We start from the raw sequence: 16,728 nt of genomic DNA on the forward strand, positions 1-16,728 counted from the left end.
CCTGAAGGAGCTGTGAAATTAGCTTACATTTGCCTCTAATATGCTAAATTAATGCCATGTAATTTTGCTGTTTCAAATCAGTGACATAACTGTTCAAGCTGTATAAGTTATATACTCACATTAGCTTGAAAAGTGGGATTAAATTAGCTATTTACAAATCAGCACTTTTCCTTATCTCTACAGGAACTCATGTTTCTCTGCATAATATTGTGAAATCTTGAATCTGCCAGGGGAAACATTTTCTAGGCTCTGAAACTGAGTGCTAGGGTTTTAGAGCTCTATTACTTGGGTTACATATGTGCGAGCTGTGAGTTTGGCACTCCTAGTGAAATAATTTGGTGCAGCTCTCAGTGATGCTAATGGAGCTTGCACTCATGTAACTGACAGCCCATTTAGATTCCTAGCACAAATTCAGAAATATATATGCATCCCCCATGACCACAATTTAACTCATGGGACACAAGGCAGAATTTTGCTCCATTTACTTACAGTATTAGACTGTCCTTCCTCTTTTGAATACCCCCATTGACTATATCTCAGGCTTTGTTAATCAGTATGGTACTAATAAAATGACTCATTAGTATAGTAGATGATCAAGCCATACTTTCCCATGATATATGAATATTTGTAAAGATATCTATCATATTGTGTCCATTCTAAAAAGGGATCACTAATATAGATATAATTATAAACCCAAGTATGTCCCAGATAATCATTATATTGTTGATTAATGTAAATTCATTAGACTTTTTATCTACTGCAGAGTAGTGATGTCCCTTAAGTGAATAGCAGCGGTATTTGTAACTTTGTTTGTGGCTATCTATTAGAATCGAATACTTTACTTTATCAGGCTGGTCTCTGAAGAGAAGCTTTCAGAAAATGATAAAAATCTAATAATACTCTTTGGAGGAGATGCAATGTGACTGATTGGTAAGGTCAAGAAAAATCTCATTTGCAATGCCCTTATTGGTACATGATTTGACATGACATTTTTACCTTGAAATTGGTTTTAGCAATTGAAGAATATGCCGGTTTACTTTTCAAGAAATATTGGATTGAGGATCTATAAGAAAAAAACCCTAATTCAATCTATTGCCTTCTCAGTTAAGAAACTGCCTATCACCCAGCACCTTTAACTTTTATTTAATTAGCATTTAAAGTACATTCACTTTAAAAGCTAAGTCTACCTTCCTCTTGTGATGATACATCTGAAGATAAGAAAGAAAAGATCTAAAAATGAAGGAGCATTTCACAAGCATAAGTAAATACTATACCCCGAAGGGAATAATAACCCATTACACAATGCATATGACTCATCACTTAAAGGTATGTATTCTTGTTTCATTTGTAAAATATGACCCTTGAGGCAATTAATTCAAACCTGACCTACATAATCTGAACTTCAGTGGCCAATTCAATTTTTTTTTTCATCTGATAGAACAAGAAGTATAAGGGAGAATCTCTGAGCTCCAGAGGTCTCCCAGCAGCTGGCCCAGTTAAGAAAGGGGCAGTTGGGTGTGTATTACAGGATCTGTAGCAGTCAGAAGGGACAAAAAGGCTAATTTATCCTTTCATAAAAAAGTAAAATTTTGGAGTTCCAGTGAGGAATGAAAAATGAATGAGGTTAAAGACAGACTGGGAGACTCTCCAACTGTCTTTGCCAAAGGATGATTTCTCAATAGAAAGAGATGAGAATTCAGGTCCAACTTGAGTAAAGCCCATTCATAAGGCTTTTCTGTGTAGGTGAGAAACTGACCAGTGAACTCAAGCAGCATAGCATGAAGATTCTTCAGAGAACTCATTGCTTTTTCCTGCATTTTAGGTAGTACAGTGAATGGCCTTAAGGGATCTGTAGCATTTTCATTCTAGTTGTCTTCTTGGATGAAGGCATTGGAGATGATACTTCTAGTCTATCAGATCGTTGTACCAGAAGGTAGAGTAAAACCTTTCTTACCCTTAGGGCTGAGGGGCAGCCCTTTGCACAACATGACCAATACTGACTGGGAGTCTAAATTCATCCCTCGGCTTGGGATGGTCAGTGTACCTGTACCCTTGCACCCTTTTACTTTTAAAGTGTGAGGTTTTACCCTGATACTGATGCACTCTTTCCTTGAACAAGACATGCATGAGATGCAGATTTGACATAGAAAGAAGGGCCAATGTTTCCCCTTTGTGAGGGAAATTCTTTGCTGGGCTTCTGTGACAGCTTTATGCCATTGAGTGAACACAGTTAGAGGATCAGACCCTGAGTGTCTTCAGATAGGTAGTGAGGAATGTTTTCAGTCATCACATGCTCACCATCCACAGTTTCTAGGGAATTTCTCCTACCACTATTTAATAAATCTAAAGCAGACATTGGCAGATGAATTCTAGGTATTTTGATGAGTATTATGAGTACAGATTGTTCATGGGCTTGTAAACGTTTAAAGATATTTATAGTATTTTAAAATTCTCCTGTAATACAGCAGGAAATGGCATCTAGTAGGGAGCAATTAAGAAGTACTAAAGACCATTCAAGTGACTACTTACTGGAGAATTAATTAGAAGTCTGTGAAAAGAGATGATCTGCATAGCTACAGGATCAGTTGTTGAAGGTCATGCAGAAAAAGGTGCTTTTCCCTAATTTTGTAACCTGGCATATCTTGGGACATTCATGGTTAGAAGAGATTAAGCAGTGGGAATATATAACCAAATTGGTTAATACATATAATATTAAAAATGTTACAGAAAAGGATCCCCAAATTACCACTTGTTCGCTCTTGGGGAATCAATGTAGAGGACAGGCTTTCAAAGAGAAAATACTGGCCTCACGTGCTTCAGAAGCAGAAGAATCATCTAGCACAACTTATAACAGAGGTTAGAAGACAGTTATTTTGTAAACAGGCTCCTAGTCAAACACCATTTCAAACTGTGCAAAACTTTTTTACAGGCACAGTCGAAAGTGAAAGGAAGGAACAAGCTGCTTCCCTCCATGTGTAGCTCACACAGGAACTGGACTTGTGAGTAGAAATGAAAGGGTTTGTGCATCCTTATGCACTGTCTAAAACTATTGGGAATTTAGACAGCACTGTCTAAATTAGTAACTTTTTTCCTAGTTAGAACAAATGGTCAAAAGAACTCATGGAGTAGAAATTAAAAAGAAACACATTCCAAGTGTTGAAACATATGGTTCAATAACTCTAGAACATTTTTTTCACTCTTTGAAATACCAAACTCAAAGAAGGCAAACTGTATTATTTTGATAGTGTTACCATGGAAGGTAATATAAATACCTTATACTGTATATATTTACTATATAAATATAGTATGATACAGTGTTGAATAATTTAAAGGAAATCTCAATAAATATGAATGAAAAAGATACTTCAGTAAGGCATCTTTGCCTTCCAGAAGAAAAAGTTTCAGAAATATTGAACTTCAAACATGAAAGCTGAAAAGCTCAGCTTAAATGCTTCTTCCATTTGGTGGCTGGCATATTGCCCCCCAAACTTTTCCAATCTCAGTGAAACTCCATTTCTGACAAAGAGTTGTTGCAGAAAATCTTTTTTAGCAGTTGTACTGCTTATGTCTTCCACTGGGATGAAAAGAAACAGACAAAGAGCAAATGCCACTGGCTGTGTCAGCTAGCTCTGTTCCCTGAGGCTTTGGGATGCAGAGCATCCCTAACAGCTCCTGCTGTTTATGAAACTGACCCTCCACTCATACTGTGACTCTCTCAGGGCTCTAAGCCACAATTAAGCCTGAGGGAGTGAATTAAGGGTCTGGAGATAGATAGCTGCCAGGAAAAGGTGGGAGCTCTTTTAAATAGGGTGCCAACAGTTTTAGACAGATGAGAGAGGGTTTGTGAGGTGGCAGAAAGCATGAGCAGACCTCTAGGAAACCACACTTACCTTGAGAATTTGGAGCAGTTTAGTTTGTTTTAACTAGAGAAGAGAAACCCTGAATCATAATATAGTGCAAATATGTAAAATTAGCAGGACAGACTGGTGATCTGTTTGTGTCCACTGAGGGTTAAACAAGCTAAATTAGCAGCTAGGATTTGGGTTAATTATTAGAAAGAAGTCTTTCCAAACCACCAGGTGAGCAGGTAGAGCAGCTTTCTCCAAAGCTTGTTTAAGCAATGTTGTGAAATATGTTTCAAAAGGAGCTTTAATAACAGCTTAGACAAATATCTGTCAGGTAGTGGCTGGTACATTTGCTCTTACAGCAGGGAAGTCCAGACCAGGCTAGACCTTTGTGGTCCCTCCCAGCTGTACTTTCCTTTGATGCTTTGGGATGTGTTTCAGTGCTGGCTTTGGTTTTCCCAAGAGCTAGAACTTCTGAATGCTGACAAAAGCAGCTTCCTGGAGAAGGCCGGTGAGAGAAAACTGTAAGAAAAAGGCCTTAAATAACAACTAATCAGTTAGCTCTCCTCTCCCAAACTAAGGAAGCAAAAAGATATATATAACCTCAGCTATAGGTTGTGTTATATTGTTTGTCTGGGTTTGGTCTATTCAGGACCACCATCTGTCTTCTCCTTTGAAAATAGTATGCTGGTCCTAGTGCTTTGCACCCCTGCTGCAAATAGTTCCTTGCCACTGTTCATTTTTGTAAGGACTGGATGAAAGTTTTGGAGTTTTTGGCATATTGCTCATGCATAGGGTCTGGAACCTCCAGCTCAGGATGGGGCAAGCTGTAGCCATAGGCATACTCTGCCAGCAGTTTCCTCAGTTGCACAGTGCAATCTTGTTTTGCCACTTACGATTCTTCCCCTTCTTCCTGAGAACTAATATCCTTCTGTGAGAAATAAGCTTGAGGTAAACATTAAATATATTTGCACAAAATTGGGGGGTGTTATTAGCTGAGTATTCAGCAAGGCTTATTTTCTCACTGTTTTTTTCCCTACATCTTGTTCAGACAACAAGCAACACATTCTCTGAAACACGTGTGTGTGCATCCCATTTCTTGATGAGGAAACAGATCGTAGCAGGTGTTGAGTGAGCTCACAATTCATTATGGCAGCAAGAAATGACACTTTCAGTCAAGCACTTGGTGTTTTACAAGAAGAAATCGTAGACTGTGAGGGTGGTGGAACACTGGAATAGGTTGCCCGGGGTGGTAGCTGAGGCCCCATCCCTGGAGATATTCAGGGTCAGGCTTGAAGGAGCTCTGGGCAACCAGCTCTGGTTGCAGATGTTCCTGCTGACTGCAAGAGGGTTGGACTGGATAAACTCTGGAGGTTCCTTCCAACCCAAACCATTCTATGATTCTATGATTAGTGGCCACTGAGTGTCAGAAGCCTTTAATTTTAATAGAGCAAAATATATGGCTTGGGAAGTGTCAAAGTCTAAAAGACTCTGGATTAAGGTTATATTCCACCCTTTGTGCAATGAGAATAAACTTGTGTACAGCTGCTGGGGCAGACTCTTAGAGATCAGCAGTGGTGGGACATGAGTATCCTTATGGAAAAGGAGATCCAGACCTGCCTCTTCCTGTGTAATGGCAACTATCAAGCACATTGCCATGCATGGAAAGAGAAAGAATAAGGGAGACAATTCCAATGGTCTATTTCCATGTCTTTTTTTCAATATGTTAAAAGGTAGGATGGCAGCAAGCAACCACTCAAAGGAAATGCTGCTGCTTAATACTTAGGGGAGATAGTAAACTCTACAGTGAAGTTGCCAGTCATTTTTGGATAGCTGGTTAAGTTCTTTAAAACTTAATTTCCTTTCAAATCTGATCAAATTCTGAGGAAGTCCCAAATATTTGGTACACAAAGTGTGCAGAATCATGGCCTGAAGAGAAGCAACATTGCATATTCTCACAGGGCAACACAGAAAGCAAGTGAATGAACTTCTAAGGAAAGCCTGCTCAAATTCACATAAAGCAAAATCTAAAGAGCCGATTTCAGCAATAATCTTTTCTTTGGAAATAATTTTTGCTTAGAAGTAATCATTCCCACATAGTAAAAATCTTAATAAATTTTGAGTTTGGTTGCTTTCACTGAAATATTTTGTTTTCTGACTCATGGGTAAGTTGATTCTTTGATAACATTGAACACCATGTTTCTTTGCAGGGGCACTGATTTTCAGATTTAAATCAGAACCCACTAAATTACAAGCCATGATTACATCCAGATGAAATTCAGGTCCCAACACACATAATATTATACAAATTAGGATCATGAAGAATATTATGACCTTGAAGCTGTAAAAGACTGCAAATTTGCAGACATACCATTTAAAATGCTTTGAGCAAACCTAGGTCTAATACTTAGAATTCAATACAGGTAACAGTGTATGATGATTGTTAGAATTAAGATGAGAATATAAGCAGTAATGTAGCATGTCATAAAAAGTATAGGCCAGTTTAGTTTCAGTTAGGCTAAACAGACTACACAGAAAGTGTTGGGGGTGCAAAATGTGTAGGCAAAAGCTTACAGGAAGCAATTCCAGTGCAACTAGCCAGTAAATGTAATCTTTGCCTTATAAAAATTAAAGTAGATTGCATGGTCATATCTGGACACTTTGTTTAGATTTAGACACTCTGTATTATCAACTCAGGTAACAAAAGAAGGATCAGATCCATGACTGACCCTCTGCTCATGTAGAAATACCCAACTGCAGAAGCCCCAAATTCTCTCAACAGTTAGTTACTGACTTTAGTTAAGTTAGGAAATATTTGCCTCAATAGGTGATTTGGCAATCAGAAATTCTTCAAAATGATGCTTACTTTTGATTTTACATATTTATTTTCCCTCTTCCTTTAACACTTGTTCCATTTTCCTTTTATATCCACAGTCATCATTTGAATGTATTTCTTACTTATCACAAGTAGCACTTGACGTTGCCCTGCAATCTGACTTAACCTGTATTGCATTGTTCTGTGTTTAGTCACTGACTTTGCATTGTTAAATTGCAATATAAGGATCTTGTTATCAGACACTGTGAAAGTCCTTATTTCTTTGGAAGCTGTTCCTTGGAAACTGCTGTTCTACCTCCAGCATGTGCAAAAAAACCCAGCTAAATCCTGCTGTTGTACCAACAGCACATGCAAAATAATACTAGAATGTTAGTGGAAGCCCCAAATCTTCATGGCAAAAATCAAAGTATTTTGAATGAAAGTTCTGTGCCATTCACCACAAGAGGAGAAGATAACAGATTGTTTGCTGTGGGACTGACTCACCACAGAGAAGTTCATTCCCAGTTTAGGTACAGTAATCACCATCTGAGGAAAGCACACTGAGTTCAAGTTGATTCCCTGAACTGTGATTGTACTTCCACCACTAGGAAAAAAAAATAAATTAAAAAACCTCATGAGTAGGATAATGATACATCTGCTATGATAATCTTAATTACAAATTATATTTTAGAGCAAATGACAACATAAAACCAGAATTAGGGATATAGCGAGTGAATGCAAATACATAGCTCTGAGCAGTGAGATCACCTTCCTGGGAAAGGAACTTTACGCTTGCTGCAACAACTAATCAAACACAAGAAAAGAAAAGCAGTTTTAAAAATTGTGGCATGGTAGGCTATAAAACAAATGCACACATTTTAAAAGAGGGTGTACACTTGTACTTGGCATTTGCTAACTTACTGCTTTCAGTGGTGCTGAAAAAGGTGTCTGTTTCACTGCTGACATTTTTCTGGCAAAAGCAGATGGCTTGGATTAGAGCTACTGAGACCATAAATATGTCACTTAAAAACACTCACATACTACCATACATATATATTCATAATATTTATGTAGCGCCGGATTTAGGCTGTTTTAAAATCCATTTGCTCTCCTGAGTACTGCTGAGTTGTCACATTAAATGATTTTCCTCACTAATCAGTGTAATGTCCAGATGCAGCACAGGAGATGCACTTAGCTGTACAGTAGGTATCTCAGCAGGACATCACAGGTACGCCCAGCAGTAGCTAGGAGTCAAATGACATAAAGAGAAGAGGTGCCCTTCCCCCTTCTTCTTCACCTCTGAAAGGAAATGATCTGCCCTCTGCAACTGCCCCATAATAGAAGCAATTGACATGGCAGATAAGAGATAAAAATGCAATTTCTTTTGATAGATAGCATAGCCTTTCTTCTTTCATTCATTCCTCTTCTTATTTCTGTAAGAAACTTTTACTCACCTAAGGAAAGATTTGGCTGGATGAATTTTTAAAACAACAGGGTCTTCTCTGTAGGTGAAATGGCCACTTGCATCTCGAATAGCTTCGTCAATGCCCACCTTCACAGGATATTCCTGAGGAATTTGTTGTGCTGGAGTGTAGCACTCCACAGTGCTCACTGAAATGCTGGAAGGACAGAAGAAGGCTTGCTTGTCAGTGTTATGAAACATGCTTGATTTAAAACATTGTCCTTTCCCAAGCCCCAGTCCTGCCTAGGGATCCACTTGTAAAAGTCCCACACTGCACAATCGTTTTTGTAACATAAGCATGGTGTGAGGTAGAAACAGCAATACGATTGCTTGGGCTCAAGATTCATCTTAATTTGGTTGGCTGGTACCTTGCTTACTGAAAGGCGTTTCCCCAGTGCTGATGACAGCCACATCAACCCCTGCATTCTGCAAAGCCTTCTTCCAGCCTGGAAAATGAGAGCATGCTCCAGGTTTAAGGAGAACGACTTGTTCTGCTGTAACCAAGGGATAACATCTTTCTCTTTCTAATCCACAGGCTTTACCCTGTGTTAAAAACGTCAAGCAAAGGTGTTGATGAGGAATGTACCTGCTGGACTCCAGGTGCTACTGAGGGGCAGACAGAAGGCAAGGAGGAGGAAGGAGAAGATGAAAATTTTGAAACAGCTGGCTGGATCCAATACAGCAGCAGAATCTCTGGGATATTTACCTTTTTCTTTCTGTCTCATACTTGACTCTAGAAGCCCTCCTCCTACACTGAGCTCAGTGGGTGAGTGGGCAGTAGAGGGGTGAAGGATTCTGAAGCTTCAAGCACATGAAGTGTGGCTACAGGGAGCCCATCACATCAGAGGCAAGACTAACAACTGATTACTGGTTTCAGTGATTTGGGCCCAACCACATTCAGGAGCCCTCCAAGTGAGGCCAAAAGATAGGAGAGATTGTCTCCAGATTAGGCATGAGGGGCATTTACTGTCACTTCTGAAGCTTCCCAGGAAGGTACAGTTCTCTGCGTACCATAGAGGTTAGTGATTTGTTCATATGTATCTGAATGCTTTTACCACCTTGATCTAGCCCTTGATCTACCCTGGGGAAAGGTGGCAGTTTTGGCAGAGAAATATCCACCCAGAGAAACCAGCTAAGACCTGTGTAGAAGTCTCTAGACAGCTTGGCTGGTGAGAAAGAGGCATACTGGGGATGCCTCAACTGTGGTTTGATACCTAGAGCTCCACCTGACCAAAGCAGTTGTCTGTCTCTGAGCTGGCTGTCATCTCACTCCTACAGTAGCTAGCTCAAATGGACCAGATGAATCATTGCCAAAAGGTTTATATATTTGTCCATTAATTGATCAGCTGAGATGATGGCATCAATAAATGCCACCCTAAACTATTAAGTAGTCACTGAACAGTAGTGCTGAAGATCTCGATAGTGATTAAATATCAGACTTAAATATCTAAATCCCTTTCTTGATTTAGTTAGACTTTGGTGATTTGATCAAGAGCATACAATAAATCTTTTAGCAGCAAAGAATAAAATGGAACTGTTGTGACTTTGACATTAACTAATAGGCTATAGTTTCTCAAAGTTCTCCACAGTGACGTGATGCTTCACTACTACAATCTTCCATAATCATTAGAAAAGACTCAAAATTTAGAGCAATTGTTGTACATCCTGTTCCTGGAATACAGTGGGCCAGATTCTGTCCTTGGCCACAGAGATGTCAATCCTAGAGCCATCCCACTTTACCTGAAAGCAGGAGCAAGCAGGACTTGTACCATGGTAGAACGGCCACCACTTCTCTGGCCATATCAGAGAATGTGTGCTTGGTATTCCACATTATCGGCTGGGACAGAAGGCATTTCCACACAGAGCATGTTAAACATTCTTGACTGAGCTCCTACTGGAACCAGTACAGAGCCACAGAAAATTCTAGCTTAATCCTCAAAACAATTTTATATGCACCAAGGAAAACTTCCAAACTGATGCTTCCTCTGGTTTGGAGTCTGTTCACTAGCAGTGTAGAAATAGCTGCTGTTCTGCAGAGGATACACATTCCCACTTGGCAAATTCCCTCTGAACAAACCAGTAATGTCAATCTGACCCACTGGATGTTCACTGGCAGCTGCTAAATAAACAGCAGCTCTTGATAATGTAAGAGAGGGCTGAGAGTGTCAGACTTGGGGTGACAAAAATGATGGGAAATGGGCAGTTTCTAGTCCATTAGAAGCTGATTTGCTACTTCTTTATGCAGCCCTTTAATGAGGTTAATGCAGGCATTACAGAATAAACAAGTCTACTAGGGAACTGTAGTTCCTTCAGAAACCTTTCACAATGTCACAATGTGTGTTCAGCAGGTCTAGGGAAGCTCTTCTACCTCTCTACTCTGCCCTGGTGAGATCATACCTGGAATACTACGTCTAGTTTTGGGCTCCCCCGTTCAAGAAAGACAGAACTGCTGGAGAGAATCCAATGGAGAGCCACGAGGATGATTAGGGGACTTGAGCATCTCCCCTGTGAAGAAATATTGAGATCCCTGGGGCTATTTAGTCTTGAGAAGACTGAAAGGGGATCTCATCAATGTGTATAAATATCTGAGGAGTGGGTGTCAAGTCGAGGGGGCCAAGCTCTTCTTGGTGGTACACAGTAATAAGACAAGAAAAAACGGGTTCAAACTTGAACATAGAAAATTTCACCTCAACACGAGGGGAAACTTATCAGTGAGGGTGACAGAACACTGGAACAGGCTGCCCATGGAGGTTGTGAAGTCTCCTTCTCTGGAGATTTTCAAAACCCACCTAGATGCATTCTTGTGCCAACCACTCTAAGTGGTCCTGCTTCAGCAGGGAGGGTTGGACCTGATGATCTCTTGAGGTCCCTTCCAACCTTTAATAATATAATGTGATACTGTGATCCTAAACTCAAGATGTCATTCAGAATTGATGCTTATTGCTCTATTAGCTGTCCAATATGTAAAAGGGGAGAGGAAAGCAATGCACATTTGCCTTTTTTTTTTCATTGCCAAACATTTTAATCAAGGCATTTCAATATTATTTTAATAAGTACATTACCTTTTCAAGGTGCATGGTTTCTCACCAACAAAAACCCTTCTGGATTTTCCACTGTTTAGGTATTTTCCAGTTATAGTTAGCAATGTTCCTCCAGATTTGGGGCCATAGGTGGGATAGATACTTGTTATTACAGGATTCTGAGCCAGGAAGAGGGGAAGAGGTGTAAAAATAAGAACAGTGGATTGTTCAATTATTTTCAAAATGCAAAGAGGAAGAATCTTAAAATATTTATTAGCATTTCTATGTAGTAGTAATAAAAAACCCAGCAAAATAGAATTAACACACTGGATTGGACTCATGGGGAGTCTTCTTCCAGTTAATTTCAAAGATAATTTTGACAACAAAGTTTTACACATAGTGCTTACCACGTATGAAAATGTATTGAATATTGTTTTGCCGTGTCCAACAGAAACACTACTGGATATATTAAAACCTGGATTTTTTGCAGCAGGAACTGTGCATTCCAGCCTTTGGAAAACAAGAAAAAACATGAGATTACATTATTTTTCTGGCATGATCTTTTTGTATTAAAAGAGAACCACTTCAAACTCATAATAATGGAGCATCCATACCACTCAAATCATCAATCTATGTGCGTCATGGATAGTTTAAAAATAACAGCTGAAAGAACTGTGGTCATCTTTAATACTCAATACAAACACTGTAGTGTTTGTACTTCACCAGAGAGGATCATTTTAGTATATAAAATACATTTCAGAAAAGGAGGAAGCATGCTAGAGAAAACAAATACCTTCCATTCAACAGCTGAGTTGGTTTTTAGAATTTTCCTTCAATGCCAAATTTCGGCAGACAATTGGGTTAGAAAAAAATGGATCATACGCACAAATTTGTTGTATGAATCTAATTATTACCAAAAATCAAACTTAAACTTTGTGGCAGCATGTGTCAATGTATTACATCACATTTACACGAGCTCATATGTGAAATAGTCTCATTAAGTAATTTTGTTTGCATTAAGGCTGTTCAGAACATCAGATAGGAGAGTGCTCATTACTTCTGGAAGGTGATTTTTTTTGATTATATGTATAAGAAGGGAGAACCCATGCCACGATTTGCACATTACTTTGGTAGTAGATAGTCACATGCTTTGAACTGAGACAGGATTTCTTTAGACTTATAACTTCTGTGACATAAGAACTGAAATAACCTCTGTCTTAAACTTAAGCCATTATCCCACTGTCTCAAATACTTATTTCTGAAGAGAAGGAGAAGTGCAGCTGAGGGCCATAAGCCTCTCAGTGACAAAATACCTGCATCTGGTCACATTTCTCACCAGCAGGTTCATAGATGAAAAAGACGGAGGTGACATAACTGAGCTCTGCAGGATCCCAGCCTGCCCCCTTTCAAACCTTTCAATAGTTTCATTCTTCACAGCTCCCACAGTATTAACTAGATTTATGTGATCTCTATTTCAAGCCCTCTTTCTTGGGGAGCTTAGCAAACCAGAAGACTGTTTCCTGTTTGAAATTTCAAAATGAGAAATGACACTTATAGGCTGAATACTTTTGTTGTTAAAAAAATCCATACCACGTAAGGACCATCTGTATAAATGAAAATTCCCAGTTTAGGTTTCTTACTTGTTTTTGTTGCTAGACTTTGCTTCCAGAGCACAAATTTGTCCTCCAATATGGACTACTGTATTTTTAAATTCAAATCTATTGCTTTTGCTGAATCCAAAGTCCCATCCGCACAGTGTGAGTTTTGTCCCGCCTTCTAAGGGAGCACTGTTAGGGAGAATCTGTTAAAAAAAATAGTGTGTTAGTTACATCAGGTTTTCTTGAACTTCAAATGCAGTTAAAGAATGTGCAAAGGAATAATTTTAGAAAAGCATTTCTTCTGGTAGCCTATGTCCTACCATTCATCTTAATTGTTCTTCACCTTTCATTTGTCACATTATGAGCTTCCCCTGACAGTGCAATAAATAACAAAACCTATACTAGGAAGCTTTGAGGGATAGTGTTTAGGGGCACTGAACAAGCTGTGCATTGTAATAGTCTTTTAAATCCTACTGTTCTTGTCTTTCACATCTTATTTCTGGCATGTTAAACATACAATGTACTTATTTTGTCAGAAGCTGAATACTGAACACAAAAGAGCCCCAAAATGACCATTTTTTGGTCATCTTGATGAAAGTCAGATTCAGAGTGAAGTAACTTCAAAGACACCATAATCCAGTATCACATTGGCTGTGATAAAGTTAACATAACTTTTGCTATTCTTTCCTTAAATCTGTTACATTTGGTCACCTCTAATTCTGAGTTAAAAATAAACTACACCTCAGAAATACAGAGACAATCTACAAAGGAAACGCCTTTTTTTTTCTGTATATTGTAAATTGTCCTGTAAAATATAACAATGGTGGGAAAAAATGTAGGAACACTGTATGATCTTTAAAAACTCAGTAAAAGTATTGGCTGGAAGTACCAGTTCAAAAAAAATAAAAAGACAGAGAAAGAGAGAAATAAAAATACATTGGTTGAGGGCTTGCGGGGACTTTTAACAGTACTATAATTCTGCAAGCATATCAGAACCACTGGACAAACCACAGACTGAGAGACTGAATTTTTGCTTGTGGTCAGAGGGCCTATATGTCTTGGATTTAATGCTTTAGTGATAGTAATTTGGGCCCTAACATGCAATACAGCTCTGTCTTTCAAAGGACCTGACTTAATTTTCAAGCTGAAAGGAAAGTGTTTGAGAGATCCTTGGCTATTATTTCATCTGGAAATCCAGTAAGACAGCACATTTCTTTTCAACTCTCTTGTAGCTATACTTCAAGACTCTCACAAATGAACTATTGTAGATGAAAAAGCAGCTAAAGAATACTTCAAAAGAATTATGCCATATATTCTATATGGCAAAATTTACTGCCCCCACTAGAAACCAGACAAAGAGTCTGATGAAGTGCACTGAAGCCAGTAGGAATCTTTCCTATTTTCATGAGCTTTGAAACAGCTCTCAGTGAGCAAAGAAGAGGGAATGTATGCAGGAAGAGTACGTTTGCACAAATCCCCTAAGAAAGGAATGATGATCGCACAGTCCCCTGACACGCCACACTACAGCTAAGAGTGTGGAGCAGTACTGCACCCCATGGAGTCTGTACAATTCCCAAGTTTAACTTTCCCTTATTTCTTTGTTGTTTTGTTTTTTTGTTGCTGTTTTTTATTTCAGATCTGGATTGACCTCAGATCCAACTGTTCCACTCAGTATCTCAGCACACTGTCTATTTTTGGAGTAACAAAACCCTAATAGAAACTGAAATTGCTCTGTGGGGGTACAGGATGTCTCAGTGTTTTGCACAATAACACATTGACGTGTGGCATTTGAAGAGTTTGAAATGTAATCCCTAAGTTAGCCAAGTAAGGGTGTTAAAATCAGCCTTCACAAAACCATGAAGAATAAAAATTGAAGGCACTTAACTGGTTTTGAGACATCTTATCTGCCAGAAGTGACTTGTGATAGAAGCCTTAACTGAGGGAGAATTAAGTATTTACTGCATTCTGCCAGCAAATTTAGTAGGCAAGACCTCTGAGTGGATAGGAAAAATAAACAAAATCTTAAACTTTTGTATTTAAGTCCTGCAGAAATAGGTCCAGTGTGGTTTTATTCATGTCTTTATCTTTGATTCATTTGTTCTGTACGATAAAAACCTCTGAAACTCAAATGTGGTTTCCCAGACTTGTTCTTGGGAGAATCAGTGGGAATGAACAGTGGACCTCCTGGACTTTGAACTGAAGTATACGTAGGTAACTTCTGTGTGCTTACATTGCACAAGTAGTAGCAGAAAGTAAGCAAAACCCAAATCAGTTCTAAATACTATGATATTCTGGATTCAAGAGTACTCTGTAGTAAGGAAACTCCACTGATAACATGGAGCATGTCCTCCTGCAAGCCTTTTGTTGTCCCTGCAGCAATTTGGATTTTGAGTTAAGGGAGAAAAAGCTTTTTCTTTTAATAAAAATGTTAAGCACTGTGGTTTTCTTTTGTTTATGTTGACAGTCATTATGCTAATATCCACACACATTATAAATTGTTGGAAGAAAGTATCCATTTATTACAGTTTCAACAGCCCATTCATTTCAATTAAGAGACACGATGTTAAATTTCCAGCACAGTCCCCAACTTAAACAGGCAGGTTTTTAATCACAACAAAGCAACAAAAGGGAGACCAATTTGTTACTTCTTTTATGCCATTCACCTTTCATCGCAACATGAACACCACAAGCAGATGCTTGCAATTAGTTCCAGCAAGTGATCCATGAGGACACTCCCTCAAGTTCCTTAATTTTCCTCTAGCACTGCTTGTCCAGGCTGACAAAACATGCCTTGATGTTGGCAGAGGTGTTGGATGGGAGCAGGGTACAGTGCTGAGGTGCAGGGTGGGAGCAAGGCTGTGGAAGGGATGAGGCCTGGTGCCAGTCTCATCTGTAGCATGGCAGGTGCCCAGGCAGAGTTGGAGCTCTGCACTCCCTGCAGGGCTGGGGTGTGGGACTGAGCCCTACCACCCCCAGCTCCGAGGAAAAGTGCTTAAAGCTAGGCAGAAAGACAAAAGATTTGCAGGGCTCACCAGGTAAATGCTAGATTTCTTCTCTGCCATCCATCCTGAGATGAAAGTCTTGTGGTTTTGTTTTGGTTTTTTTTGTTTGCTTGGTTGGTTTTGTTTTGTTTTTTTTTTTTGGGGGGGGGGTCGTTTTTTTCCTCCATTGTACACCACTCTATGTAATAACCTGGGAAAACTTTGTTGAAGATACTGTCCATTAGATCAGACACTCAGAGAAGCTCTGTGCTCCCCTCAGGTTAAAGTGATCAAATGACAAATCTCAAGCAACCTGTCCTTCTGAAAGCTGCAAAATTAATAGAGGGGGAAGGTGTTCAGACTGAATTTCAGATACTATGCAAAGCAGGTCATCCTCTGTTTGTTAAGAACAAACCAAGCTTGTTTCTCATATTTTATGCATATGGGTTTAAAGACAGATCAGAAGATGATGAATAATCTGTTTTATATTTTTTTCGGTAATAATGTGAAATGTCATGGTCCAGTAGAGCATGAAATCTATCTTAACAGCTAGCAATCCAAAGAGATTTAAGTACTCAGCTGCATGTTTTTTTTCTTACAAACCTTCTAGAAGCAACTTCTACAAACGTAACTTGAGATTTCACTTTAAGATCCATCAGTGCCACAGATCCATATTCATTACAAGGGTAGACTGGGCTTGTGCTGAGCAGACAGAGCTGAATCACATGGGGAAGGAGAGCACCTGGCCAGCCCCATTCCTGCAGCCATGTTCAAGGTATGCTACCCTGAATGAGTCACCTAGTGACTTTGTAGAGACGGCCTTGGGGATGCACCTATTGGTCTAAGTTTCTCTGTATGGGCTCAGACACTTGCTTCTTAAAACTGCTGAAATTTAAGAGGCCTGTATGAGCTCAGCAGCTCTGGAAATAAGAAACTAAGCAGTTGAGAGCCTTAAAAATCTTTTCAGAGGCATGGCAACACACAGCCACTGCTGTAAAGTTTTGCCA

At 39.2% G+C, this 16,728-nt stretch overlaps 1 protein-coding gene across 3 annotated transcripts in view; it reads right to left on the reverse strand.

Annotated features, from left to right (window-relative positions):
* MET (MET proto-oncogene, receptor tyrosine kinase) overlaps window positions 1–16,728 on the reverse strand; it is a 94,143-nt gene that overhangs the window by 25,206 nt on the left and 52,209 nt on the right. For all 3 annotated transcript variants that reach the window (XM_054178394.1, XM_054178392.1, XM_054178393.1), the window contains exons 6-10: window positions 12,783–12,943; window positions 11,550–11,652; window positions 11,185–11,321; window positions 8,115–8,279; window positions 7,165–7,264 (exon numbers count right to left, since the gene is read on the reverse strand). In XM_054178394.1, the coding sequence (XP_054034369.1) occupies window positions 7,165–7,264; window positions 8,115–8,279; window positions 11,185–11,321; window positions 11,550–11,652; window positions 12,783–12,943 (666 nt within the window). The remainder of the gene's footprint in view (window positions 1–7,164; window positions 7,265–8,114; window positions 8,280–11,184; window positions 11,322–11,549; window positions 11,653–12,782; window positions 12,944–16,728) is intronic.

This window comes from Dryobates pubescens, chromosome Z (genome assembly GCF_014839835.1).
Source record: "Dryobates pubescens isolate bDryPub1 chromosome Z, bDryPub1.pri, whole genome shotgun sequence".
Lineage (NCBI taxonomy): Eukaryota > Metazoa > Chordata > Aves > Piciformes > Picidae > Dryobates > Dryobates pubescens.